Source organism: Natator depressus, chromosome 14 (assembly GCF_965152275.1).
Source record: "Natator depressus isolate rNatDep1 chromosome 14, rNatDep2.hap1, whole genome shotgun sequence".
NCBI classification, from domain to species: Eukaryota; Metazoa; Chordata; order Testudines; family Cheloniidae; genus Natator; species Natator depressus.
Window position 1 is genome coordinate 13,041,578 of NC_134247.1, and position 26,754 is coordinate 13,068,331.

At 39.1% G+C, this 26,754-nt stretch overlaps 2 protein-coding genes across 3 annotated transcripts in view; one reads left to right on the plus strand and one right to left on the minus strand.

Moving 5' to 3' along the window:
* The first annotated feature begins 1,392 nt into the window (after positions 1-1,392).
* ANKRD40 (ankyrin repeat domain 40) lies at positions 1,393-26,469 on the plus strand. 2 transcript variants are annotated; one of them, XM_074972165.1, is made up of 5 exons: positions 1,393-1,785; positions 8,177-8,325; positions 9,620-10,105; positions 11,414-11,595; positions 26,174-26,469. In XM_074972165.1, exons 1-5 carry the CDS (start codon positions 1,652-1,654, stop codon positions 26,186-26,188), a joined length of 966 nt encoding a protein of 321 aa, XP_074828266.1. In that variant the 5' UTR covers positions 1,393-1,651; the 3' UTR covers positions 26,189-26,469. The 2 variants fall into 2 exon arrangements, with proteins under 2 accessions (XP_074828266.1, XP_074828265.1); XM_074972164.1 differs by lacking the exon at positions 26,174-26,469 and adding an exon at positions 14,788-16,935.
* Positions 17,607-26,754, minus strand: part of ABCC3 (ATP binding cassette subfamily C member 3) — a 76,970-nt gene continuing 67,822 nt past the window's right edge. The window contains exons 28-31 of the mRNA XM_074972163.1: positions 26,085-26,243; positions 23,544-23,710; positions 22,451-22,645; positions 17,607-17,863 (exon numbers count right to left, since the gene is read on the minus strand). Of these exons, the coding sequence (XP_074828264.1) occupies positions 17,755-17,863; positions 22,451-22,645; positions 23,544-23,710; positions 26,085-26,243 (630 nt within the window). The 3' untranslated portion in view covers positions 17,607-17,754. The remainder of the gene's footprint in view (positions 17,864-22,450; positions 22,646-23,543; positions 23,711-26,084; positions 26,244-26,754) is intronic.

Sequence of the window (26,754 nt, forward strand, 5' to 3'; positions counted from 1 at the left end):
GTTTGCAATCCAAACATTGCAGCCTGATGCTAATGCATGAGAACCAAAAAGTGACACTGAGAAACATGTAAAAAATGACTGTAGTCTATTTTAATGTTTCAAGTTGGATGAAGTGCAAAAAGTAAATACACATAATAAATGATGTAATGTGAGATAGACAATTACTATTATTTAATTAAATCTAAAATATTAGGTGTGATTCTGCTCTCGTGCTAGTGTATGCCGGGAGCACCTCCTCTAAAGTCAGTGTACTTACCAATATGAACTTAATGTAAAATCATAAGAATTAGGTCCATTACTCAAAACAGTGGTAAAAAAAGTTGTTTTTTAAAAATAAGATTTTTACGTGGATTGTGTCTCCATGTTTTGTAAAAAAGGTGGCTCTACTGATTTAATTAATTACTAGTCACATAGGCCCTGATTCTCTAAAGAGAATTACATCAGTAGACCCCCTGCACTTGCACAAAACCCTGTTGAAGTCACTGGGGTGTGTACAGGCCCAGGGGTCTGTCCCCACAGTTCTTCTTTCAGGATCAGGGCCATTGACGCTTTATTTTTACACTATCAGACATTACAGAACAAGTTATTTTAAATAGCTCTAAGTAATTGTTACAATCATGTAATTACTTACTTGAATAATTCTTACTAATGTTGAGATCCCATTACTTCAGTGAAACTATTTGCATGAGTAAGGATTAGGTCATAAAGTCTTTGAGTTTATTTTAGACTAAAGGCCAGATTCTGGCCCCTGTGCTGGTCCTGTGGCCCAAAATTGCTTTAAAGGTGCTCTAGCTCAGTGTAGCTGTTATGAATTTTACCGGCATGTAGGACTCCCCAGATGCCATGATAGAGCTGGTGCAGGTCAGCTGGATCTGAAGATGGAGTCCTAAGTGTGTATTTTAACTTGTGTTCTATAATAAGATAGTTGTGAAATAGTGTTTTTCTCACCCATATCTCTCATTATTTGACTTAGAATGAATAAAGAAAATTAGCACAATAGTAAAAACAATGTGAATTGGTGGAATCAATTGTGGCCCCAATCCTACAAATTGTTTTGCTGGATGGACCCATGTTCCCCACATGGAGACTTCACTTGATTTCAATGGGGTTACACATATGGTGCTGAGCTACCTAGGCAGAACAACTTGCAGTTTGGGGTTGTAGGAATAAATAATGTTTGGTAGAAGATATTGTACATTCGAAATTCTTTGTATATTAAGCAATAATTCATTTTAGTTGAATAAAAATAATCAAGTAGGAGCCTGAATATATCTGATGAATCATACAGCAAACAGGACAGCTACAGCCAGGAATTGCATGCAAGGCTGTTGGTAGGAACTAAATATCTAGGTCAGAGAGTTGTCACAGATAATAGAGTCCCCCTGAGAAGAGTTTAGGAAACAGCAACAATCTAGAGATACTGTACTATGCAGTTGTCTTTAATGTTCTTCTGAAACGTGTGACTCTATCTGATTTAAACGTAACAGACAGAAAGTAATCAATATATGAATTTAAAATTAAAAGAATAAGAGACACCTCTTGTTATACAGGGTTAATTTTATCTTTGACTTGCTGCTCAGTATGTTAGCTTTATAAAATGTTAAATCACCTTCAGTTGGCAGCTGCTTAACAATAAAGTGACCTTAGAGAGATGACAACTTTTATAGAGGAGAAAGAACTCCAGGAGAGACTGAGAGAAGCAGCTGCTTTGGGAGACATTGGGGAGGTCCAAAGACTGGTGGAATTCGGAGTGAATGTCAACTCTCAAAATGAAATCAACGGCTGGTAAGCCTTTAACAGGAATGAATTACGTGTATTTTTAAAGGTTAATAAAACTGACAATTTCAGATACCGAGAAGAACATTTTAAGAGCCTTTTATTCTTTGTCTGCTAATGATATGGTGGATGTTATATATGTTTTTCATATGAAATATATTAATGCAAGGCTATCCAGTTTTGACAGTTTGAATTCAGAGTGTAATTTAAATGTCCTATTTAAACCCATTGCCTAATCCTCCCTCACTAGAGATGCTTTAAAATTATTCTAAAAGGAGGAAGTAATGGTACTGTTGGTAATTGCTGTTCTGAGCTTACATTATTTTGTTTCAGAAGTTTTGATCCTTGGTTTCTGATTTTCTATTAGTTCAATGTGTTGCCACCTTCTATTACTTATATTGATGGGATTAGGAAAGCTGGCTGCACAAACACAGCACAGTAAAATAACATTCAGAAGGTAAACCTCAGACTGGCCAAGCTCGCTCATTTTTAGAGAAGCTTATTCTGGATTACTTTTAAGGCAGCTTTTAAAATAACTTCCTGTTATGAGAAAAGATCTTGCAATGTGTTTCAGTGAGATACATAAAGCCTCACAGATTTTTTTGTTTTGACATTTCATTCAAATACCACTTGACAACCCTAAATTCTGAAACTCTTCTATAATGAACCATACCCAGACTAGTCATAAAAAATGTTGTTTTTTAAACATGATTTTAACAAGTCAGACATTCTTGAAGATTGTTTTACCTGGATTAGATTCAGTTTATATCTTTATGTGAATTACTGCGCTGTGCTTACATGAGTGAAAATAGGAAGTATGAAACAGAAAGGATAATAAACTAGAATTTTAAAAACTAAGGGCCTAATTTTCAGAAGTGCCAAGTTCCCACGACAGCTGTTACAGTCAGTGGGGGCTGTGGCTGTTCAGCACTTGTGATAATCAGGCCTTCTATGATTTGCTTTCTTTCTTTGTTAAAGAGTAGAATTATGTAGTGATTTTTCTCCCATTTCACTTTCTCATTATTTCCATATGCATAATAAACTGCTGCTCATTACCAAATCAGTTTGTTCAAAAAACTGGCATTAAGACAATAAATCAAAATCTGGCATAAAATATATTTTCAAAAAATTGCTTCTTGTTCTGTACTTTGGCTGTAATCGTGTCTTCCATATCTTTGAGTCTGTGTGCAGAAGCTGCATCTCTGGAATGGGTCTCATGTATAGGTCTGATCCTGAGAAGTGCTGAATACTTGCAGCTGCTATTGACATAAATGGGATTTGTGGGTGCGCAATATCTCTCTTTATTAGACTGCATGAAATCCTCGTGAAATGGTCAGAATAAAACCCTAAATTAGGCCAGAGTTGCTGAGGTTTACATACAATTGGAGAAAATAGTGGTTGCAATTGTGCACCGAGAACCATGTGGCTGTATCCATGCACTTGTGCAGAGCTCTGATGTTGTCATTGGGGCTCAGCATGGCACAAGAGTGTATCTGTGGAGTTCTCAGTACAGGCTCATAATTTAAAGTGGAAGCTGTGTGAATCTAAGCATTTATATCAAACATCTCCTTAGTACCTGAAGCTTTGTATTGGTACCTATTTTTTGGCCCAAACCCATCATAGGGCCTAATCACATCAGCCACACTATCAGAGGCTCGTTCACCTGCACATCTACCAATGTGATATATGCCATCATGTGCCAGCAGTGCCCCTCTGCCATGTACATTGGCCAAACTGGACACTCTCTACGTAAAAGAATAAATGGACGCAAATCAGACGTCAAGAATTATAACATTAAAAAACCAGTCGGAGAACACTTCAATCACTTTGTCACTCGATTACAGACCTAAAAGTGGCAATTCTTCAACAAAAAAACTTCAAAAACAGACTCCAATGAGACACTGCTGAATTGGAATTAATTTGCAAACTGGACACAATTAACTTAGGCTTGAATAAAGACTGGGAATGGATGGGTCATTACACAAAGTAAAACTATTTTCCCATGTTTATTCCCTCCACCCCTACTGTTCCTCAGACGTTCTTGTCAACTGCTGGAAATGACCCACCTTTTGATTATCACTACAAAATGTCCCCTCCCCCCCCCCCCCCGCCCTCCTGCTGGTAATAGCTCACCTTACCTGATCACTCTCCTTACAGTGTGTATGGTAAGACCCATTGTTCCATGTTCTCTGTGTATATAAATCTCCCCACTGTATTTTCCACCGAATGCATCTGATGAAGTGAGCTGCAGCTCACGAGAGCTTATGCTCAAATAAATTTGTTAGTCTCTAAGGTGCCACAAGTACTCCTTTTCTTTTTGCGGATACAGACTAACACGGCTGCTACTCTGAAACCACAAAGCCTGGTGACTTGGTCAGAATTTTACTTCTGAACTCAAAGTGACATGCAGGGGGCTTGAATTCAAACTAAGAAAAGGTTTTGCACCAAGTCCAAAGAAACAAAACAGCCAGAGCTTCACAGACCTCTTCTCAGATGCCATGGGATTTTTGTTGTAAATAATATAGGAGTTCTTTCTGTTGAGTTATAACAATTATTTCAGCACTCTTAAAAATAGTGGCTTTTACCTCAAATGCATAGTCCAGTTGTGGAATACAGTACTTTACAGTAACTGTCATGTCTTATGGCATTGTCTCCAGCTGAAAGCAGATGATTTGCAGTTAAATTCCTGTGAAAAGAAGGAAGTTATGGTGGGGGACATATCTTAGTCTTATCTAACTATCTTGAAAACTCCGATCTGTGCTGCTTTTATGTTTTTCCATCTTGTACCCATTCAGAGCAACCCCCCTCCCACTCCAAACATTAGTATATTAACACATTCTGGATATGAAGTTAAGCACACAAAATCAGGAAATTTTAAAATGATGGTCCTTGCGTTGTAATATACATATCTATGTAACTTTTATGATTCTTTACATTAAATATATATATTGAGGCATACATCTAACAACATATGCTTAACATTGGGGCTATGGTAATACAAATAATAAATAATAATAATGTAGATACAAGGGAGCTGAGTCACAGACACTTGTTGTGCAACCTCCCCTTTCTGGCTTATCCATTGGGTTTTTTGATTGTTTGTTTTTTTAAAAAATGCCAGGTATTTCACAACCCTGACTCAGACACCTTTATCGGAAAGCAGCAGCATCTGTTCAATGCAGCAGGGATGGAGGAATTAAAAGTCCAGATCCCCAAAATTCTGCTTTTGAAAACATGACTGCTTCTTTCTAGATCTCTAAAAGGGAGCTGAACTCTTTTGAAAATCTTGTCCCAGTTGTGGACGGTGAGCAGTTTTGAAAATCTGGCTCTTAACATTTCATATGGAGACTTATTCCGATTGCAGACAACACTGTAACATTTTGATTTTCACTCTCGGAATTTTTGTACAGGAACTAATTTCTGTACAGGATTTCCATTTCTAAGTGAGTTATCCATCAATTTAATCAAATTTCTGTCTGAAATTTTTTCGTTTATCTACTATTGTTACAAGTAGCTCCTAAAATTACTACAACTAAAAGAGATTAAAGGGTGGGAAATTCTCTATTTCGTTTTCAGTTTACATTGTGCATTTGACATCACTTTGTGTTCAGTCATCTTTGATGGTTGTTTTTCTGGGACTTTGAAACAGCAATAGGATAAAAAATGTTTTAAAAATGGGAAAATAGTATAAAATTACTAAAATTGGCAAGTGATAAGTTTAGTTCTAGCAACTGTCTTTAACACAATTTTGAACTGAAAAAATATTAAAAATAGGTGAACCTCCTCAGGAACAAAAATTTGAGAATATTGTGTGGTTTTATAAAATATACGCCAAAGATAACCAAATGATACTTGTTAAGACAGGCCCTAACTTGCTTCTATATAACCTTTGATAGGGACTAATTTTTGATATAATTAAAAAAAAAACCCACATTTGTTTTAACAGCTGTTATTTCTCCTAAAAAGAAACATTGCAAAGCACATCTGAATGACAAATGATAATTGAAAAATACTCATCAAGAGAGGTAGTGTGGGCTAATGAATAGGCAATCGGCTGGGAGACAAGAAATCAAGGTTTTGTTCCTGGCTCTACGACTGCTTGTGACCTTGCGCAACTCATTTCACCCCTCTGGGTTTCCATTTCTTTTCCCATCCTTTGACTGTCTTTTCTGTTTAGATTGTAAACCTTTTGAAGGAGGGACCTTTTGTCTCTTATTATGTGTATGTATATTGTCTAGCACAATCAGGCCCCAGTCTCATCTGGGGACGCTAGGCACTACTGTAATATATATATTACAAAGGGCCTAATTACAAAGGGCCTAATTGTGCAAATTCTTATCACTGGGTTTAGTATTTCTTTGTGGAAGAAGCCCCACAGAATACAAGGCAATAGGATTACTCACTGTAGTAAGTGCTGTTGTGTAGAATTGGGGCCCCGATTAAAAAACCCACTACAGTAGTGGGTTTTTTAATCGGGGCCCCAATTCTACACAACAGCACTTACTACAGTGAGTAATCCTATTGCCTTGTATTCTGTGGGGCTTCTTCCACAAAGAAATACTAAACCCAATGATAAGAATTTGCACAATTAGGCCCTTTGTTTCTTGCAGGATAGTCTTAATCATACTGACATATAAAACAAGCAAGATTCTGTGTGTACTTTGCTTTCTCTTGCTTTAATTAGTCTGATTCTCACATGCATGCATCAGGTTTTATAGCTATTCTACTATTTCCTCCCATCAGACCCTTCTTCAGGAGTAAACAAAACCAAACAAACAAACAAAAAAACCAACAAGAGCAAAAACTCTTGATGTGTCAGAGGTGGTGCTGTTGGGCAGAACACAACATATTCTAAATTTTAAAGTCAGACAGGTGTGACCACACCTTTTCCTTAAAAAACAAATGCTTCCTGGAGAAGGACTTTGGACTGAAGTGAATCTTTTTAACCACATAAGTTTTCTAAGAGATTTTACACCACTTCTTTCTCACTCTTCTTGTATGTAACTCTAAACTCCTAAGATTCAACATCTTTTCCTCTCCTTGCTATTAGTCTGGGGAAGGATTAAGGGTTTTCATGCAGTTTAAAGAACAGCATTGGGAAGGGTGGTGGAGAAACAGCACTAGAAAATCTCTGAAACTAGGGTACTGCTTTTAAGCTGTGATATAGTGCTTTGTGGGGAAAATGGGATGGCCATACAGTTTTTGCATATTATAACATGCAGACACATTGTAAAATCTTATAAACATCAGGGAGACTGACCCTCCCCTACATTTCTTCAGGGGATCAACTCTGGGGATTCCTCTAAAGAACAACCACTATCCAGGAAAATGTGCCTTTTGCCTGAACCAAAACCACAGACCTTCTCTGTGGGTGAATTCTTTTCTTCACCAAAATCTCTGTCTGTATGAAGTAGGGGTATGTTTTTTGGAGTATATTTTTTCTCCCTTGCCAGTATCTGAGAATTTCTTTCTTGTGGTTGTTATGCTGACAAATCCTATATTCCTTACTAGGGGTTTTGCCTGAGTAAGAATGCCAGGATCAGGATCTGACTCTAATTGCATTATTCATTGTATCTCTGTAAAGCCACTAGGACTACAGTTTATATGAAAGTTGTAATGGAGAAAAGTGTTGAAATTGATCCACTAAAAAGTTAAGAGTTCTGCAAAGCTATTTATTGGGAATTTACCAGTGTTTGTGTCAGTGTGATAATTTGGTGAAAACCAGTGTAATACGAAAGCTCAATTCTTCTTTTGGTTGTAAGGTACCGCAAAATGTCCTGGTGAGGAGTTATTTCAGAAAATAAAAATTATTCTAGTCAGCTCTGTTTTGAGATTTAATCAAATTGAAATCAGTTCGGTTTTCTAAAGATCTTTGCTCAGGAAGTAGTCTGTTTCATTTTGGTTGGAGTGGTGCAGAGAAAAAAATTCTTTTTCTTTTGATTAACAAAATTAAAACTATTTCTATGAATTTAAATGATCACTTGAAATATGGTTCTGCTGTTAAGCTTATAATATATTCTGTCATCTTCTTTTGAAAAAACAAATGTAAAAAGATACAGAAGGATGACAGCTATTTTATATTTTTGAAATTAGTTTTAGTTTTTAAAAGCTAAAAGTGAGAGATTTAGTTAAACTTTAAAGCAAAAACCATCTGCTGTTGTCAAAAATAGTAACGTTGGTGGTAAAAGCATTACTGCAGGGAAAGACTATCAGCAGGTGTCACTGCAGACTACAAGAAATGTTCAAAGAATATATCTCAGCTTGGTAATGTATATTAGAAATGAATGTTGTTCTTTTTGGGGAAAGCTAGGCCTTGGCTTTTTTATACACAGTGGTATGAATAAAACTAATCTCCTGTAGGGTGGTTATTTCATATAACACCAACATTTTCCTTGTGCAGGACTTGTTTGCACTGGGCATGCAAACGGAACCATGCTCAAGTGGTGTCTTATCTGATAGAGTCTGGTGCTGATAAGGAGATTCTCACAAGTAAAGGAGAAATGCCAGTCCAGTTAACCTCAAAGAGAGAGATTAGGAAAACATTGGGAGGTAAGTTGATTAGTTAATATAATAACTTTGAAGACTCTGGTAATGACCAATTCTAATAATTATGGTCATGTTCTGTTGTGCTTTTGCGCGGGTGCTGAATCTGTATTTAAAAGCTTACAATTCTGTGGCAAAAAGAAAAGGAGTACTTGTGGCACAACCTTCATCGGATGAAGTGAGCTGTAGCCCACGAAAGCTCATGCTCAAATAAATTTGTTAGCCTCTAAGGTGCCACAAGTCCTCCTTTTCTTTTTGCGGATACAGACTAACACGGCTGCTACTCTGAATTCTGTGGCAGTAATTCCCATTTGGCCTTCAGAGTCTTTACTGAGAAAGAAACCACAACTTCAGGAATGTTGGTTCCATGGGCTTTTATGGTGACAATTTTTTTTTGTATGTGGGAGGGAAAAAAGCTTAATTTTTCAAAATTAAACTGTCACAGAACATGTTCACTACAAACAATTGCGGCTTGATACATATTTTCAAATGGAGATAAGGGGAGGGAAATCTTGCTTTTATATATATATATATATAAAGCCTTTAGTGTATATGACTGATAATTCCATAAAATATCAGGAAGCTTATTTAAGGGGTTAACTGCATTGATCTCAATTGAAGATTAGTATTTTATTCCATAAAAGTATGGTGATAGAGTAGCAGCCCCAAGGGATCCATTGGTATATTGTGCTTGTAACTGTCAAAGTAACAATGTTGCTACTAAACATGAGAATTAGTTTGAAGCCTGTTCAGAATCTTTAAGTTTTTCCTACTTTTTGCACTCCTTTCTTTCTGATTTCTGCCTTTGTTAATATCTATCTGCTGTTGAATCAGTAGTTCTTTCAGTTCTAAATATATTGTATACTTTTTCCCCCCACCCACTCTTTTGGTATCCACAGCAAACCCGAAAATCTACTGCCCTCCATTTATTCCTCTGGTTTATGTCCATTATGAAGACAATGAAGTTATGCCAGCTGAGAATATGGCACAAAATATTGGCCACAGGACATTTTTCTTAAAAGATGGCAGATTCTATATCAAGTCCAAGTGTGTAGGGGGAAAGTAGAGGTGTTTGTGGAGTATCTTAGTCACACAAGCTTTGTTTTTATGGAACCTCTTAGCACAGTTATGTGTACTGTGCATAGAGCTTTAGAGCTCTTTGTTTTGTTTCATATCCTCTGTGTGGGTGTGTGTAAATAGTCTGAATCTAAAAACCACGATGTACTAGGACAACTTTAAGTTCTCCTTAACCAGTTATAACTAATTTTGTTCACTGGACATTTTTTTCTTTCCTCTATAGTGGAAGACGAACTTGCAGATTTGAAGCAAGACTCAGACTTGCCAATTGTCCCGAATTATTTGGCTAATCCACCTTTCCCTTATGTTTATAACACAATGAGTAACAGCATTCCAGACCCTTCCACTGGCTCGCTGAATGGAAACTTCCCCATATCCTTAGAATTGCAAGCTGTAGATTATCCTACTTCATTACCTCGAGTCAAAGCATGCGCTTCTGCAACATCACAACATGCAAATGCTGCTTCTGCAGTGGCTGATAATGAAGATATGTCGACATCCCCTGGAGCCTGTACCATGCCAGAATGCCCAAAGCCTGTAGTCCAGAAGGGTCCCTTTCACCAGGCATCTGTGCCTGAGAGCAGAAGTTTCCCTTCTCCAGCTGCATCTAAACAGCCTGTATCTCAGCAACAGAATGGCTCATGTATGGGGCCTATGCCAACATTTCAACCATTTTTCTTCCCTGGAGCTTTTCCATTTAATATGCAAGGTAACATTAAATTATTATTACAAATTTTAAAAATTAATTTTACTATTCCTTTTTTGCTCTGTTCTTCCTGGAAGCAGTCGTGTTGGAGAATGCAAATAGACTAGTCAATGTTATTCATGTCTATAGTACTTCTCTAGTCTTTCACTTTCATGTTCTTATGCATGAGGTATGATTCCATGTTTGTGTCTCAGACATTTCAGGGAATGTTTAAAAAAATTGTATCCACTGGAATTTTTAATACAAATATCAGTGAAAACATTTCTTACTCATCTAAGGTTTTGTAAAAACATACAGATGCGAGGGTAGTCTAACACCATAACTGTGGTACAGAACTCTAGACTCTAATACAAAACACAGGCCTATGTCCAATTAATTTGAAAGAGAAGCTTTGTTAGCTCAACCTGTACAGGTAGCTGACCACTTAAATGTACAGAGAGGAAGTATTATTTATCATTCCTTGGGGTTAATATTATATATATTTAGTAAAATCACCCCATCAGTTGAGTGTAGCCAGTTCTGGAATTGCAGTTAAAAGGTCCAAACCTCTATTTGAATGGGAGCTGTGAGAAGATCCATATGAATTTTAATGTGTGATCACCAAAAACAGAGCACTGAGTTATGCAATATTGGATTGCTCAGAAAATTGGTAATAGAAGATAAAAATGTTGCCAGATGAAATTCAGTTCAGAGCAGTAGGAAGTGGGTTTTTTACCCATGAAAGCTTATGCCCAAATAAATCTCTTAGTCTTTAAGGTGCCACCGGACTCCCCGTTGTTCAGAGCAGTAGTAACTCAATTATACTATAATTTTATAAGTAATATTGTCTGTATTTGATTATTATGGGTGTCTATTGGCCTATATAAAATAAACTTGACTATCTCAGATCAGTTCCTAATGGGACTCCACAGAAACAGCTACAAATGGCACCTTTGCAGTAGCTTCTCTGTGAAGGAATGAAAAACATGGAGGCTGAGCTACCTCCTCTCCTCTAGAAGTTGTCCTTTCAGACATGGTGGTTGTGGGAAGTTGATGAGTTATGTGGAAGCTTACATGGCCAGTGCCTGTGCTGTTCTTGTCCTGAATAGGATTCCAGTCTCCAGAGCTCAGAATTCAGCTCTTTTCACCTACCTTTGCATTAAATAAAAATAAATCAAAAGTAATGAATGAAATGATTTTAGGGTAACATTTTGAGATTTATTATTATTACTGATGTAATGAAGTCACATTTATTTTTTTCCAGTTCTTATTTAGATCTTGCATACTTATATGTATATAGGTATTAATGTCTGTATGTTTATCTTTTACTAGAACTGGTGCTTAAGGTGAGAATTCAGAACCTTACTCTTAGAGAGAATGACTTCATTGAAATTGAACTGGACAGACAAGAACTAACATATAAGGAACTGCTCAGAGTGAGTTGCAGTGAACTGGGTATTAATCCAGAACACGTAGAGAAGATTCGAAAATTACCAAATACAGTATTAAGAAAGGTAAGAACCTTCAGCTTTAAGCAAAAGTTATTTTTATTGCTGTTGTGGGCATCATTAAAAATGCATCATTCATCCCTCAAGCAACCTGCAATATTCCTTATGTCTTTGAATATGAGATTTGGCTTACTGCTATTGTTGCAAAGTGGCAAACATCGTGTTTTTAACGGTGTTCCTTGTCTTAGAGAAATATAGTAGATCCATAACCAGTAATTAACTTTCTTATAATCCCCTGGCCATGGAATAAGTGGGCTGTTATTGAATGTTTCAGAATCTATAGAAGAAGAATAAAACTTCTCAGTCAGATGCATACAAGACTGGTGGGAGTACGTCTGATGGTCAGATCAGCCAATCATGCATAGCTATGGCATAGTTTAGGCCTGCAGCACTGAAGAAAGAAGCAGAGTTTGGATGGAGGATAAGAGACCATCCAAGGGGCTGGGACAAGGGAGGCACTTGGTTATAACTGTACTGTCAGTTACTCTACTGTTTAACATCATGTAAAAGACATTAAGGAGAAGTCTTTGTATTTTATATGCCTTTCTTCCTCCTTTCCCTCCATCGACAAGTTAGGTCTAGGGGACAGAGCAGAAGAGTGGAAATCAGATCTGCATTCTGGTTCCCCATCTGACTCCTTGTGTGACCTTGGGCAAGTCAATGAACTTTTCTGTGCATCAAGATAAGAGGGGGATTGTAGTAGCTGGGTAATTCAGAGGGTTGTGGTGTTTGTAAAGTGCTTGGAGATCCTCATATGACACCCTAAAATCAAGATATTCAACTTTACAGAATTACCTAATTTTTCCTCTTGCCTTCCAATCTTCAATTCGTGTTTCCTAAACTAGAGGGTTGTTTTGACTGCAAAGTATCACAGATCCTGGGTCCTACAGTTAATGGTCCCCATCAGCATATTTCTCAGTTTGGAATTGATCCATGATCAACCCTTGCACTCACTGATAACGCTATATTGCAAATATTGTGTTGAACAGTATTCTTTCATATTGAGAGGTTACAGTCAGAGCATCAACTATAGCTGAATTGCCTTGTTTTATTGACATCACCTTACTTCTGTGCTTTGAAAGACCTGCACTGATTTTAGCTATACAATACTTGTAAGCCACTGAGAGTTGTGTGGTTAAATAAATCCTCAAGCAACTCTTTAAACCTTTATTTATACTGGATTTTTTTTTTTTTGGAAATAGGTTCCTCTCTGTAAATTGTACAGTGGAACATCTTATTAAATGAGAGTGCTTTGTTTGGGCTGCTGCCATTTTTCCTATTTAATAAAATAAGCTCTAAACCCTTAACTTCTTGATGGCTTTCCTGCACTGACATTCTGTACTGTGTGACTTATATTTAACTATGTTCAGAAATTCAGTGTAATAACATACCCCATGACGTACTGTCATGAATGGTTGAAAGGTTTATGATACTGAGGTGAGCCTTACTAATCTAATTAAACTTTAAACATTCCTTTTAAAAAGCAACTAAATTATAGGGAAAACGTTCTCAATTAGGAACAGTTTGTGCAGTCCTTACACAGGCAAATGTCCCATTGAAGGCAATGGGACGTGCCTGCATAATACATGGAAGACTTGGACTTTTTGTATCTGTTTTCCTAGTTCACTAGTGACCCTTCCTTCACCCTCAAATCCTTAGGACATTGTTGGCGTCAAATGGTGGAGCTAATCTGATTAGTGCTAGATTAACAGACTTCAGTGGACCGTACCTGCACCCAATATAAGAAGACATTCTGACTCTTTTCTTTTAAAGATTCATTTCTTGGGTTGCAAAGGAATAAGTAGTTCCAAAATATGCTAGCTAAGTCTGATTGTTCAAAGTGTCCTCTGTAAGAGTGTCGCTAATTCTTAGAGATTTTTGTCAGCAAAACTGGAGGACACTTGTTTTCTGAGATTTCAAAAAATTTAATTCTTAATGCTTAATTCTAGTGACAAAGTATGGCCACTCAGGGGATCAGAGCCTGATAGCTTACTTACTGTTTGCGACTGCCTTCTTTTACTCTCTCTGACTTGCTTCAGCTAGGTCAGGAATGGGGGTGGTCAGTGTGCTGCTCCAGAAGAAGCTGGCTTCAGGGCCCCTTGGAGAGGAAGCATGGATCAATGTGAGAGGTTTTTAATGGGTTGGGGAGAAAGAAAGAAAGATTATTGGGGTGAGGGGTCCCAGAGGACCCTCTTCCAAGCTGCTTATAGATAGTATGCAATAGATCTTTAAAGCACATAATACAAGCTTTAATTCCACTAATAATTTTCATTGCCTGTCAGTAATATTGAAGAACTCCCTTGAACTATAAATCTTCCCTTCATCTATTGGTAACCTTAATTTTTTGTACTTGCTTGGCACATTAGTCTACAGTTGATACTGCATGTTGGAAACAAAAAGAATTAGAATTCCCGAAGAAGGATTCGGCCAAACCCAAATCACATGACAATGAAGCCAAACAGACTGATCACAAAGGGGTCAACTGAGCTTATTAATACTGTGAACTTGTCTGAGGATCTCACTCCCATTTGTATACATTTAGTTAACTAAGGGCTTGTCTACACTGGCACTTCACAGCTCTGCAACTTTCTTGCTCAGAGGCGTTAAAAACACCCCCTTGAGTGCAGCAAGTTTCAGTGCTGTAAAGTGCGAGTGTAGACAGTGCACCAGTACTGGGAGCTGCGCCCCTTGTGGAGGTGGTTTTTTTAGAGTGCTGGAAGAGCTCTTTCCTAGCGCTCTGCTGCGACTCCACAAGCCACCTTAAAGCACTGCCACAGCAGCGCTTTAATGTTGCCAGTGTAGACTAGCCCTAGGCTCACAGCACTCCTGTGAGAGGCAAGATCTGCATCCATTTAACAGATCAGAACACAGAGGCAGAGAGCAGTAAAATGACTTTTTCGGAGTTACACAGTAGCAGAGCCAGGAGTCTCCAACTAGGAAACTTTCTCCCACTTAAAATAACTACATTTAAAAAAAAATGAAATCTAAAGTAAATAGAATGCTAAAGTAATGCAACATGCAATAGGAGTGCCTGCTTGATAGCTAGATAAGCAAAACTGAGTCAAACTGCTGGGTAAATACTTGCCCCCTGCTAGCATACATCTGTTTTTTCCTCCTTAAATCTGCCTAACTGAACTCCTGTATAATATTTATTGTGGATGCTACTAACACACTGCATTTTTAATTTATTTATTTAAGGACAAAGATGTTGCAAGACTTCAGGATTTCCAAGAACTGGAGCTGGTTCTAATAATCAACGACAATAACTTTCTGTTTAGAAATGCTGCATCTACATTGACTGAAAGGCCTTGTTACAACAAGAAAGCATCAAAGCTGACTTATTAACTATTTAAAGCAGCATCAAACAAAATATTTGTATCTTGTGCTTTAAGCAATGGATTCAATGTTCAAGCATTGAACTTATAAGGGCTAATATCCTGAAAAAATCTATTTTATTACTTTTGAGATAAAGTTGACATGTTCTGCACAGTTACAGCCTACAGCTCATGTCAGACTAACTTGCTCTGATATGAAACTGTGCTTATGAAAAGAAAGCAATGGTAGAATTCTCAGTCTATTCATGTAGCTAGCATTCTGTTCCTTACCCAAAATAATCCCTGACTTCAATCACTGTAGAGTTAGAAGCTCTCAAGGAAAGGCTTAAATTGTTCTAATAATTGTTAGCTATAAAATAGCAGAAGCACTTATGCTAAAGGACAGAACATGAATCCCATTTAGTGTTTGTACCAAATTACTTAATGTGCACAGACATCCCACTGTCATTAATAGGAGATACATGCGTGATGTGACAAGCAAACACACCCCTTGTTTAGGAGGAAAATGGAAGGATTTAAGTCTGTGGAAGAAGCACAAAACTCCATTTGTCTCATTTCAGTATTAAAAAGTTACTAATTAGATGTGGTTTCTTAAACTGCATTTATAAATATTTCTCAGGTTGAAGATAAAATATTACAGTTGTTACCCAAATTGTAAATATACCATTGACCAAAATAGCTAGGGTTTTTTAAATCTCATGGTTGCTTGTCAACACACGGTATTGAAATGTTTGATAACAAAAGGTCCACTCCCTCTCTCTTTTGTTGCTTTATGGTCAAGAAGTTTCTCTAATGCTTCTTTAAAATGCCAGTTATTTTTCACTCCATAGACAAGTCAGTGTGAATTCCATATGAGAAAGGAGCACAAATATTGCAGTTCCATTTTCCTCCAACTCATCCTTTCATGAACAAGATCAATCCTTGAAACCGTAAATTTATTATGTAAAAAGGAAACTAATCAAATGCTTAGCATTTTAAAAACTGGGATGACATTTGAATCTTGGGCTTTCTAGGCATTTTTTTTCCTTTTTCAAAGACAACTATTTATGTTTCTGATTGCATGGTCACCTTTTCACATTCCTGCTAACTTAAATTCAGTATTATGCTCCTCTGCTATGAAATCCTGGAATAAATACATTGGAAAACATTAAAGTTGAGTAATCTGTTAAGGATTTTTTTATCCAGTTTATTCACTCTTTTTTTAATTTACAAAACCATCCTCTTTAGAAGAAAGGATCTAATCTGTTTACCTAGCTATAGAAGTATGTACTGTACTGAGAATTAGATGGATTAAAGCTCTAGATAACAGGGAGAACATAGTTGATTGCTGATTTGAACTCCCCACTATTAAGATTTTTTTCTTAGTGCCTTTCTTTTCCAAAGAACCTAACTTCCTAACTCTTAGTTAATTGGATTTAAGCAGTACACATTAGCTTAGGGTTTATAAAATGGATAATATCAGTAAAACAGACTGTAACAAGATAAGTCTCTTCTCATGGCATAAATGTTAAAGTAGAGATGCAATGCAGCCTGATCCAGTGACAATCTATTTCTTTTATACCAGCTTACTGATGTTGATCTAACCACTGTGATGGAAGTTTATATAGTAGAACAATTGCTCACCATACAGTTACTGACCTGCATTCTTACTCACTGACAGAAGAGACTATTTTAGGCTTTTGCCATTCAGAAGCCATTTTTTCTGTAAAAGTACTGTAGTTTTTATGAATAAACTGGTATGCTGTACCAGTGAAAAGATCAGCCATTGGATTGACTGAATTCATTTGCTATACTGATGATTATATTACGCAGTTGCTGGTAGCTATCTATGCATTCAAAGGAATATTTTTATACTTTATATCTTATGCAATTTATAACTGAGCATATTAGCTTTGCTAACTGAATTAATTGGATAACTGTATCATGTGAACATTTTTGTGTATGACCATCAAGGATTCATTACCTTTGTGCATTGCTACATGAAAACGTTTAAGTATTAAATGAATTGCTTGGCTCTAGATTCTTGTTTCTATTTAAGTTGTATTCTTTTTATAATTAATAAATTATTATTTTTATGTTCTCAAAGATGGACATAGAATTTTTCTTTAGGAAAAAAAATTGCAACTTTTCTACTACATAAACTGCTTTCTGGGGTGGTTGGTGTAGTTGCATGAGTTAAGTGTGATGAATCGACAGCCCTAGTACAGATTCCTACAGACTTCAATTGTTTGGTTCTATAAGTACAACTATTTGCAGGCCTTAGATTGGTGGGAGTAGAAAGGAATGTTACAGACCCTGATTCTGCACGTTGTTCTGGCCTGCTGGCCCAATGAAGCTCCACCAAGGCACTGGAACAGGCTGCAGTGTTGGGACTGCAGCGTCCAATGCTCTTGCCCCAGGGATATTTACTTACACAGGTGAAACATTCCTTGATTACTTTATTTTTAATGGCGTCATCACAGAACATTGTCAGTCTTCCCATTTTAAAACTGTGTTTCTGTACAGAAGACGGACACAGGTGTATTTTATATCACTGGTTTTACTTTACTAATGATAAACCAGAAAACAATACATGTTGGCTTGCGATACATACATTTCCTTGGCAGGATATTTGGCATTCTTTTAAGAAAAAATAAAAGCAGTTAATAAAATACTTTATGTATATATAAAATATTTTAAAAAATATAAAATTCATTTTCTCATCATTACGAGTGTGTAACAATTCACGTATCACAAGTTTAGTCTATTACAAAGACTGTTCTGTAAAATACAGTACATTCGTGAGTCACTTTTTGGGATGAGTCAGTCATTCAGTGGTATAAAAGTCTTGCTAAGCTAGTCCAGCATCTTTAGCCATACTGTAGAAGACACCCCGGGATTCTATAAGGCTTGAAGGTGTATCAAATTCAGCTACTGTTCCTTTGTCTAGAACGAGAACCCTGTAAAAAACAAAAGCAGAAAACTGATATTGCAGAAGCTTTCCTTATAGGGAACTCAGTTCCTTCAACCACAAAAATCAGGCATTTTTCCAAATCTTCTCTCCTTATGCTGAATCATTTTCACATGCTTCAACGCAATAGGCTAGACAGAATACCTCTGTGTGAGTTTATGCCTAATTTACAGAAGCACCAAACACCCACAGCCTCCAGAAAAGCCAGTCAGTACCTCAGCAATTAAGGCCATTAATTCCATGGTTTTACCAGTCTCCCAGTAGTAATAATCCATTTAAAAAACCTTTAACATGCAATAAATCTATCAAAGAACATTACACCCATTGCTGGTCACAACAGATCCATACAGGAGCTGGAGATGCCTCAAAGGGGTTGTGAAACTTGTGCAGTGGTAAGTTAACTAACACAGGACCTGCTCCTAATTAAGTCAATGGAAGCAGAATCAGGCCCACCTATTCAGTTATACTGTTCATAACCTGATTTGTAGGTCTAGAAGCATAACAGTGTGACAGTGAGAATTTCTGGTAATATTTTGATGTTCCTATGCATGCCTCAGTTTTCCTCTGTGCTTAGCATTGTTATCCAGTGTCGGCTCACATAGCTATCTGGGGTGAAATGAATGGATTAAAGGACTGGCTGAAACTGACCCATATAAATGGAGAAGCTGGAAGACAATGGGGAATCCCAATGGCTAAGATGTTCACAACTAGCAACTAAACATCAAGAGGAAGGAGGTTTCTCTCCACCTCTTAGGAAAGCAGAACAAAGGGGAAAGGCGTCAGCTGGCTCGGATAAGAGTCACATCTGCTCTTTCTTTTGACTGACAAAAAGCCAGAAGGGATTCCATGGCAACTTGGCTGGGTAGAACGCTGGTGGCCAGAACGGACTGTGTCTGAACCATTATTGCTCTATACTAACCTAAAGCACAAGGTAAGCAGTGTGTCAGAGGATTAATAAATCCTACTCTGTTTTGAAAAGGCTGGCTGGTGTCACTGCAAATACTTGCCGAGGTGCACCGGTCTCTCAAGACAGCATCTCTTGAGGCTGCGTGGCCTACCCTTAAGGAGCAGTGGGATCCCTTGGGCATCTGGCATGCTGAAGGGATTCCTTGGAGGGACTGTTTAAAAGCCGGGGCATAGCACAGATCCTGTAGATTTCTGATAACAGGATCATACAAATTCACTGAGAGGCAAACTGGGGCCCTTTTGAGTGTTTCTTCCTCCTCCAATTATATGTAGGGTGACCATATTTCTCAAAGTAAAAATGGGAGGGCCTGGGGCTGGCCTGGCCTGCCCCAACCCCCCCACAGGACTCATAAGAGCCGCCCTCCCTGTGCCACCCGTGGCTGGGGCTGACCCACCGAGCCCCGCGTCAGGTAGCAGCCACCGCTCTCCACTCTCCTGCTGGCAGTCAGCGCTGCCTTCAGCTGACCTGCTCTCCGCTCTGCCTTACTGCTGGGACAATGCGCAGTTTTTGTGAAAAAGTAGGGACAGAGCTGAAAAAGGGGACTGTCCTGGCCAAAACAGGGATGTATGGTAACCCTAATTATATGTTAACATAGGAACATCATGTTCCACTCTGCATCATGAACAGACAGGAACACAGAGTGCACCCTTCAACTTCATGCAAGCCTGCTCTTATTTTTAAGAGGCGGAAGAGAAGAAAAGTTGGAGATCGACTTACAGAGAAGGGAAATAGTATAGAAGTTTCAGAGGTTTCCCAGCACTCAATACTCTTATCATTCCTATCTGCGTGCAGGGTTACACTGACAAGATAGGTTTCAGAGTAACAGCCGTGTTAGTCTGTATTCGCAAAAAGAAAAGGAGTACTTGTGGCACCTTAGAGACTAACCAATTTATTTGAGCATAAGCTTTCGTGAGCTACAGCTCACTTCATCGGATGCATCCATGAAGTGTGCTGTAGCTCACGAAAGCTTATGCTCAAATAAATTGGTTAGTCTCTAAGGTGCCACAAGTACTCCTTTTCTTTTTACTGACAAGATAACTCTTTGGGAGAGATGGGCGGCACTGAATTTGAATTCTGGCACATTGCAGAGCAGGAAACAAACTATACCACATAGTTAATTCACGCTAAGGCTAACGCCTCTGCTGTGTGAAACAGTTCTGAGATAAGCCATCTGTTAATTCTGTTTGATGCTGACTACTGAGCTTTTGATGAAATTACAAGTTTAGTTGATAGAATGAATAGCAACTTTGGTGATAATTTGCTTGATAAAGATAATAATGTTGATGTAATATAGTTATGCTTCTGTAAGGTACTTGGTACTAAAACACATTTTGATTAAACTTGAATGATACAAAAACCAACATGGCTAAAACCTGACTGACAGGTCTCAAAACATAATTGCAAATCATCATTGAGCAAGTGTATTTCACTTGGGGTCCGACAGAAATCGGTTCTTGGCCCTACATTATTTAATATTTTTATTTGTGATCTGTGTGACAGTGTGCTAGCTAGGAAACCCTGAGCCAGCCCTCTGTCACACCAGCTCCAATTACGAAAGGCGAATTGGAGTAAGCCCAGGCCTAAGGGGCAAATAGGGAACAGCTGCCGGCCTTGTTAGCTGGGGCTATATAAAAGCTGACAGGAAGGAAGTCAGGGGGAGAGGAAAGGGAGAAGCCAGAGGCCACTCTCCCCTTTTGGCTGCAAGCCTGATACTGTCTGTAGCTACAAGGTGGTGGGAACTGGTACTGTAAATAAAGAGCATGGGTAATTGCACCAAAGCAGAGGTCTCTGGCTGGTTTGTGGGTGCAGAAGTGGCAGGAGATAGAGGGGTCCACGTGTGCCCTGTTACAATCTGGAAGAAGACATAAAATAATTACTGATCAAGTTTGCAAATGATACAAAGATTCAGGAAGTGGTAAATAAAGAGGACAGAGTCACTTGTACAGAGTGATCTGGATCACTTGGTAAGAGTTGCAAGCAAGCAATATGTGGCCAAATGTAAAATCAACAAAGAATGTAGGATAGAGGACTTTATCATGGGAAGCAGAGTCTCGAAAAGGACTTAGAGATGATGGTGGATAATCAACTAGACATGCGCTCTCAGTGTGACATTGTGGCTAAAAGAGCTAATGGAATCTTTGGACGTATAAATGGGAATATTCAGTAGGAGTAAGGAGGTTACATTCTCTCAGTATTGTCACTGGTGCAACCGTTAATGGAATACTGTGTTATGGCAGGGATGGGCAAACTTTTTGGCCCAATGGCCACATTGGGGTGCGAAACTGTATGGAGGGTTGGGTAGGGAAGGCTTTGCCCCCCAAACAGCCTGGACCCCGCCCCCTATTCGCCCCCTCCCACTGTCCCCCTCAGAACCCCTGACCCATCCAACCCCCCCGCTTCTTGTCCCCAAACCGCCCCCCTGGGATCCCACCCCCTATCCAAACCCCCCTGCTCCCTGTCCCGTGACTGCCCTGACCTATCCACACCCCTGCCCCCTGACAGGCCCCCCCCCAGGACTCCCATACCCTATCCAACCCCCCCTGTTCCCCAACCCCCCCCATCCTACCGCCCCTGCTCCCTGTCCCCTGACTGCCCCCCGGGACCCCCTACCCAACCTTCTCACTGCCGTGTGCGCGTGCCACCGCCACTCCCTTACCATGCCACTCAGAGCGGCAGGAGCTTGCAGCCCTGCTGCCCGCATGGCGGCATAGCTGCATGGGAGGGGGAACAGCAGGGGAGGGGCCGGGGGCGAGCCTCCTGCGCCAGGAGCTCAGGGGCTGGGCAGGATGGTCCCACGGGCCAGATGTGGCCCATGGGCTGTAGTTTGTCCACCTCTGAGTTATGGTATCCCACTTCAAGAAAGATGTTGCAAAACTGGAGAGGGTTCAGAGAAGAACCAGGAGAATGATTAAAGGATCAGAAAACATACCTTATAGCTAGACACTCAAGGAGCTCAATCTATTTAGCTTACCAAAGAGAAGGCTACAGAGTGATTTAATCACAGTCTGTAAGTACCTACATGGGGAACTGTAATTTAATAATAGAGGGCTCTTCAATTTAGCAGAGAAAGGTATAATATAATCCAATAGCTGGAAGCTGAAGCTAGACAAGTTCAGAATAGAAATAAGATACATTTTTAACAGTAAGAGTCATTAACCCCACACTGGAACAATTTACCAAGGGTTGTGGATTCTCCATCACTTGAATTTTTTAAATCAAAATTGAATGTTTTTCTAAAAGATCTGCTCTAGCTATTGGATTTGAGGCAGGAATTAATTCAGGGAAGTCCTATGGCCTATGTTATACAAGGTCAGACTAGATGATCACAATGGTCCCTTCTGGCCTTAAAATCACTAATCAATCTACAAATTCCAAGGGAAAGCCGGTATTGGTGTTTAGAAATATGGATTGCAGAAATAAATATTCCTGATACAGGTCAGAAGACTTTATGACTTTCTTACGGATTTCAAAGAGGTGTTGATTAAAAGCTCTCTCTTAGATTTGTCAAAAATTTCTGCAGGGTGATCAGAAAAGTAACAATTTTTCCCGCCCAGAATTATGATGTTCATTCTATATATTTGCCATGAATCGCTCTGCTTTTAAATTTACCTTGTATAATCCATAATTGTGTTCAGCCGATGTGCTATTGTTAGTACAGTGCAATCTTCAAACTGAGTTCTTATTGTCATCTGAATGAGATCATCTGTCTCGAGATCAATAGCTGCGGTGGCTTCATCCAGCACTAGGATTCTTGTTTTGCGAAGAAGGGCTCTTGCCAAACAGACAAGCTGCCTTTGACCGACACTGAAAGCAAAGACACAAGGTTTTTCACAGACAGGCTCTTGAATACGCATATTAGAGCTGGTTGCTGACCAGATAAAGTTATTAGAGAAATAATGTATTTGTCCAATATTATTCAACTATCTGTAGAGCTAATACAAAAAGTGAAAAATAAAAGAAAATTCATCAGAGAAATAAACAGCATTATTCAACCAGCTCTAAAACATACATTTACTTACCATACTACAAATAGTAATAAGCATCATTTCCTTCATGGCTCTGAATGACTATAGCTAGCAAAGGCTTGTTATGCAAAGGGCCAATAGCGGATTTGAAGAGGCGTATCATACTGTAGTTGCTATCCTACTGTATGTTCCCAGAGGCACTTTCATCAAGTCCAGCATTAGCAAAATAGCAGACAAGTCAGACTGGCAAAATTAAAATTTAGAGTTGTGAGGGTTTTTTTTTTTTTTTTTTTTTTTTTTACAGTGAATCAAGTGCTTATAAAAGGAGCTAGGTTGGCATCTCTTACTTATCCAGGAAACGGGTATAGTAAGGGCAACACAAACTTTGCCCACATGCCCCACCAATGGGTCTCAACCTTACCCCGGAGACAATACCTTTGGGGTATATAAGGGAGTGGAGTCTCCACCACCCATTTAGTCACTGGCTGAAACAGTGCTTTGTCATGAGAAAATGGTGTGGCATTACAACATGTTTTATCTTTCCTGGTCGTATTTGTACCTTACCGAGTTCTCTTTTGTACATTTTAATTGAACGGAGCCCTTGAAGATAAGGTGCTGACTTAGAAAAGCATCCTTGTTCAGTCCATCCTGAGTCGGGGGCTCAATAGAGCCTGGAGAAGAGAACTGATATTCCTTATGACACCAAAACCCCCATGGTGTCTCAGGACATTCATTACCTGAGATTTTCTCCCCCTTCTGAGCATTCGTACTCCAGCGTAGCGGACTGACTGCTGACAAACCTCTTCAAGTGCGACAGCTCAAGAGCTTTCCATATTTCATCCTCGGAATATTTATTAAATGGATCCAAATTCATTCTCAGAGTTCCAGAAAAAAGAACGGGGTCCTGTATAAATAACCCATTTTCTTTAGACAAGAACTTTAAATGTTTTACATATACAAATGATAACATTTCAGTTATCTGCTTTAGGATATCCCAGTTCATTAGCCGCGGCATTGTGGTAGCACCTACAGGCCTCAATCTAGGATCAGGGCCCCTTTATGCTAGGCATGGAACAAACAACGAATTCGTACCCCAAAGGTCTTACAATCTACAATACGATGAGGGACAATAGGTGGATAAAACTAACAGAGAGATGACAAGATAGCAGTGAAGAAGTTATGACTAGCATAAGCAGCTGTGGTCTTAGCACACTAAAACCTGATCCAAAGCCCATTGAAATCAATAGCTGTATTTTCATTGATTTCAGTGGGCATTGGACCACATCCCAAAGACCTAGGAAGCTTCAGTTTCAGCTCTAAAAGCATCTTAAATATAACCTGTTATGGATTTGGCCACAATAAGCCAAACATCAAAATGAGCCTCAACATTTGTGCTCTCATAGCAAAGGATATAGGTTAGTTTATTATTATCCTATCTGTGTGCCACAGAAACACTAAGATACATTGAAATACAAGGTCCCAGCTCAGCAACAACATATTCTAAATAGAGCAGGGTGAATTTTTTTCAGCTAACAGTTTATTTGCCAAAAAATGCCATTTTGGGATGTTCAGAACTGTTCATGAATTTGGGTGGAAGTTGGCAAATAGTTTCAGCTGGAAAAAAGAAATTATTTTTTTAAAAAAAGTCTAAATGTTTCATGTTGACATTTTAGAAATAAAATGTTCTGACATTTTCTTTTGAAATGTTTTGTTATGAAATTTAGCTACATTTAACTAAAAACAAGGCTCCCCCCACCTCCCAAAAAATTAAAAGAGTAAAAAACACCCAAAGATGAAGCAAAATGTTTAGTTTTTGGTCAAGTGAAACATTTTGTGCAACCTGACATTTTTTTATTTGGTTTTATTTTTCCTTTCAGTGAGAAAAGCCACCAAAAAAAGGTCAATTTGAGTGGACCCGAAACAGGAGTTTTTTGTGGATTTGTCAGCTCGGCAACTGAACTGAAAATATCAATTATTTGCCCACCTCTAAACTGTAAGCTCTTTGGGGCAGGGACTGATGCTTATTATATATTTGTCCAGAGTCTTGTGCAACGGGGCCCTGACCTGCTTGCGGCCTTTAGAAATGACCACAATATAAATGTTAAATAATAATATTTTCATGCTCACAAACACTCCCCTTAGAAAAGGATATTGACTTTCAAAGGCTATAGCATGGCTCCATAGGCCTGATGAGGATTCCTTGAATGTCAGAACAATATTCATTTCCTAACAACAAGGCACACACGGGTAACTTTATTCGTGGGAGCTGTGCCATTAATTGAGTCCAATAGGACTTCTTTTCTGAGTCAAGCAACTCATGCAAGAAAGTGTTTGGAGGGCGAGGCCCACACCCCAAACTGATCTTTCTGACACTTACAGACTTTAGGGCATGCCTTTGCAAGTAGGATATTTTCCCCTGCTACATTTTAGCCGGTAAAAATCCAATAAAACATTTAAACTATACAAAAAATAAGTCATCCCCAATAATTACACAGTGTTAATAGAATGTGTAAACTTTAAAACAATGTAGCTATTAGAAGGGTCAAATTAAATGGGACATAGTTCAGGCCACTAACTTACCCTTCCACTGTTCTTTCTGCTGAGCTTAAGAACCCCAATCATAGGGTGAGGTTAGAACTAGTTGCCTTGTTTACTTTTTGCGAAGTCCAATAGGGAACAGTTACCTACACTATGGTCCTCTTTCACAGCTTGATTAAATCCTTTACCTTGACTTTCAATTTACATCTGAAGCATCCTCAACTGGGAGTGTTATAAAACAGAGTCATGGAAAAACAACTTTGTTCTACCATAGATGTGTACACATATGTAATGATCAATTACTGATTTTGTGGATACATTATGTGGTAATTTGCTGTTTGCTAAGTTACTAGAATTCAGACCCTTTACCACAGGTGCCCATAGGAAAAATCGGTGAGTGCTCTGCACCCACGGGCAGCTCCCCACCCCCAGCTCACCTCCGCTCCTCCCCTGAGCGTTCCACGTGCCCGCTTTTCCCCCCTAGCTCCCAGCGCTTGTGCTGCGAAACAGCTGTTTCGCGCGGCTGGGAGGAGGGGGAACGCAGTGCGCTCCGGGAAGAGGCAGGGCCAGGACGGAATTGGGGCAGGGACTTTGGGGAAGGGGTTGGAATCAGGGCAGGGCAGGGGCAGGGAAGGGGTGGAGTCGGGGCGGGGCTGGGGGGTGCGAGCACCCACCGGCGCCGGGGAAAAGTTGGCGCCTGTGCCCTTTACTATGAGACACACAGAGAGGCACTGACTTACCTGAGGAATAATTGTTATCTTGGATCGTAAGTTGTGAAGACCAATCTCTGAAATTCTCACACCATCTATTTTAATTTCTCCCTTTGCAGCTTCCAAAATCCTAAAGAGGCAGAGGGTCATGGAGGACTTCCCAGCTCCAGTTCTTCCAACAATTCCAATCTAAAACACGCATTGGAGAATTAGGAACAGAGCACATTTATATATGGGGTATTAGCTTTACTGAAGGAGCAATTATACAAGATCTGATCCTAAGAAGAGAGACTAGAACCTGTGATCTTGCTTACTTCCTAATGGTCCTTATGTCAAATGTGTCTCAAATTATTCCCAGAATTTGAGCAATATCAACTATAAATAGGTACATAATGTATGAATTTGATGATGTCATTATGCAAAATACATATTCTCACATCTAGAAGGTGGCTCCCATTCTGGATGCTTAGCTCAAGGGCTATTCTCCCTCTTTTTTAACCATAGCTTCCTAACTGGGGGAATCTCCCAGGAGAAACAAAATAGGGTTGTTGGGGAACATCATGCAAGGCCCAGCACTTTCAAATATACTCAGAAGGAGCAAAGCCCACAGGATAAAGCCTTTGCTGGATGCTTGGGTAAGAAGAACGGAGGCATTTGGGCCAACAGGATCACCTCCACCCATGCTAAGAGTTGTCAGACA

Coding starts and splice junctions, on each gene's coding strand:
- ANKRD40 (XM_074972164.1), top strand. CDS start 1,652: ATGACAACTTTTATAGAGGAGAAAGAACTCCAGGAGAGACTGAGAGAA. Junction 1,786..8,176: donor CAAAATGAAATCAACGGCTG/GTAAGCCTTTAA, acceptor TTCCTTGTGCAG/GACTTGTTTGCACTGGGCAT. Junction 11,596..14,787: donor CAAATACAGTATTAAGAAAG/GTAAGAACCTTC, acceptor TATTTATTTAAG/GACAAAGATGTTGCAAGACT.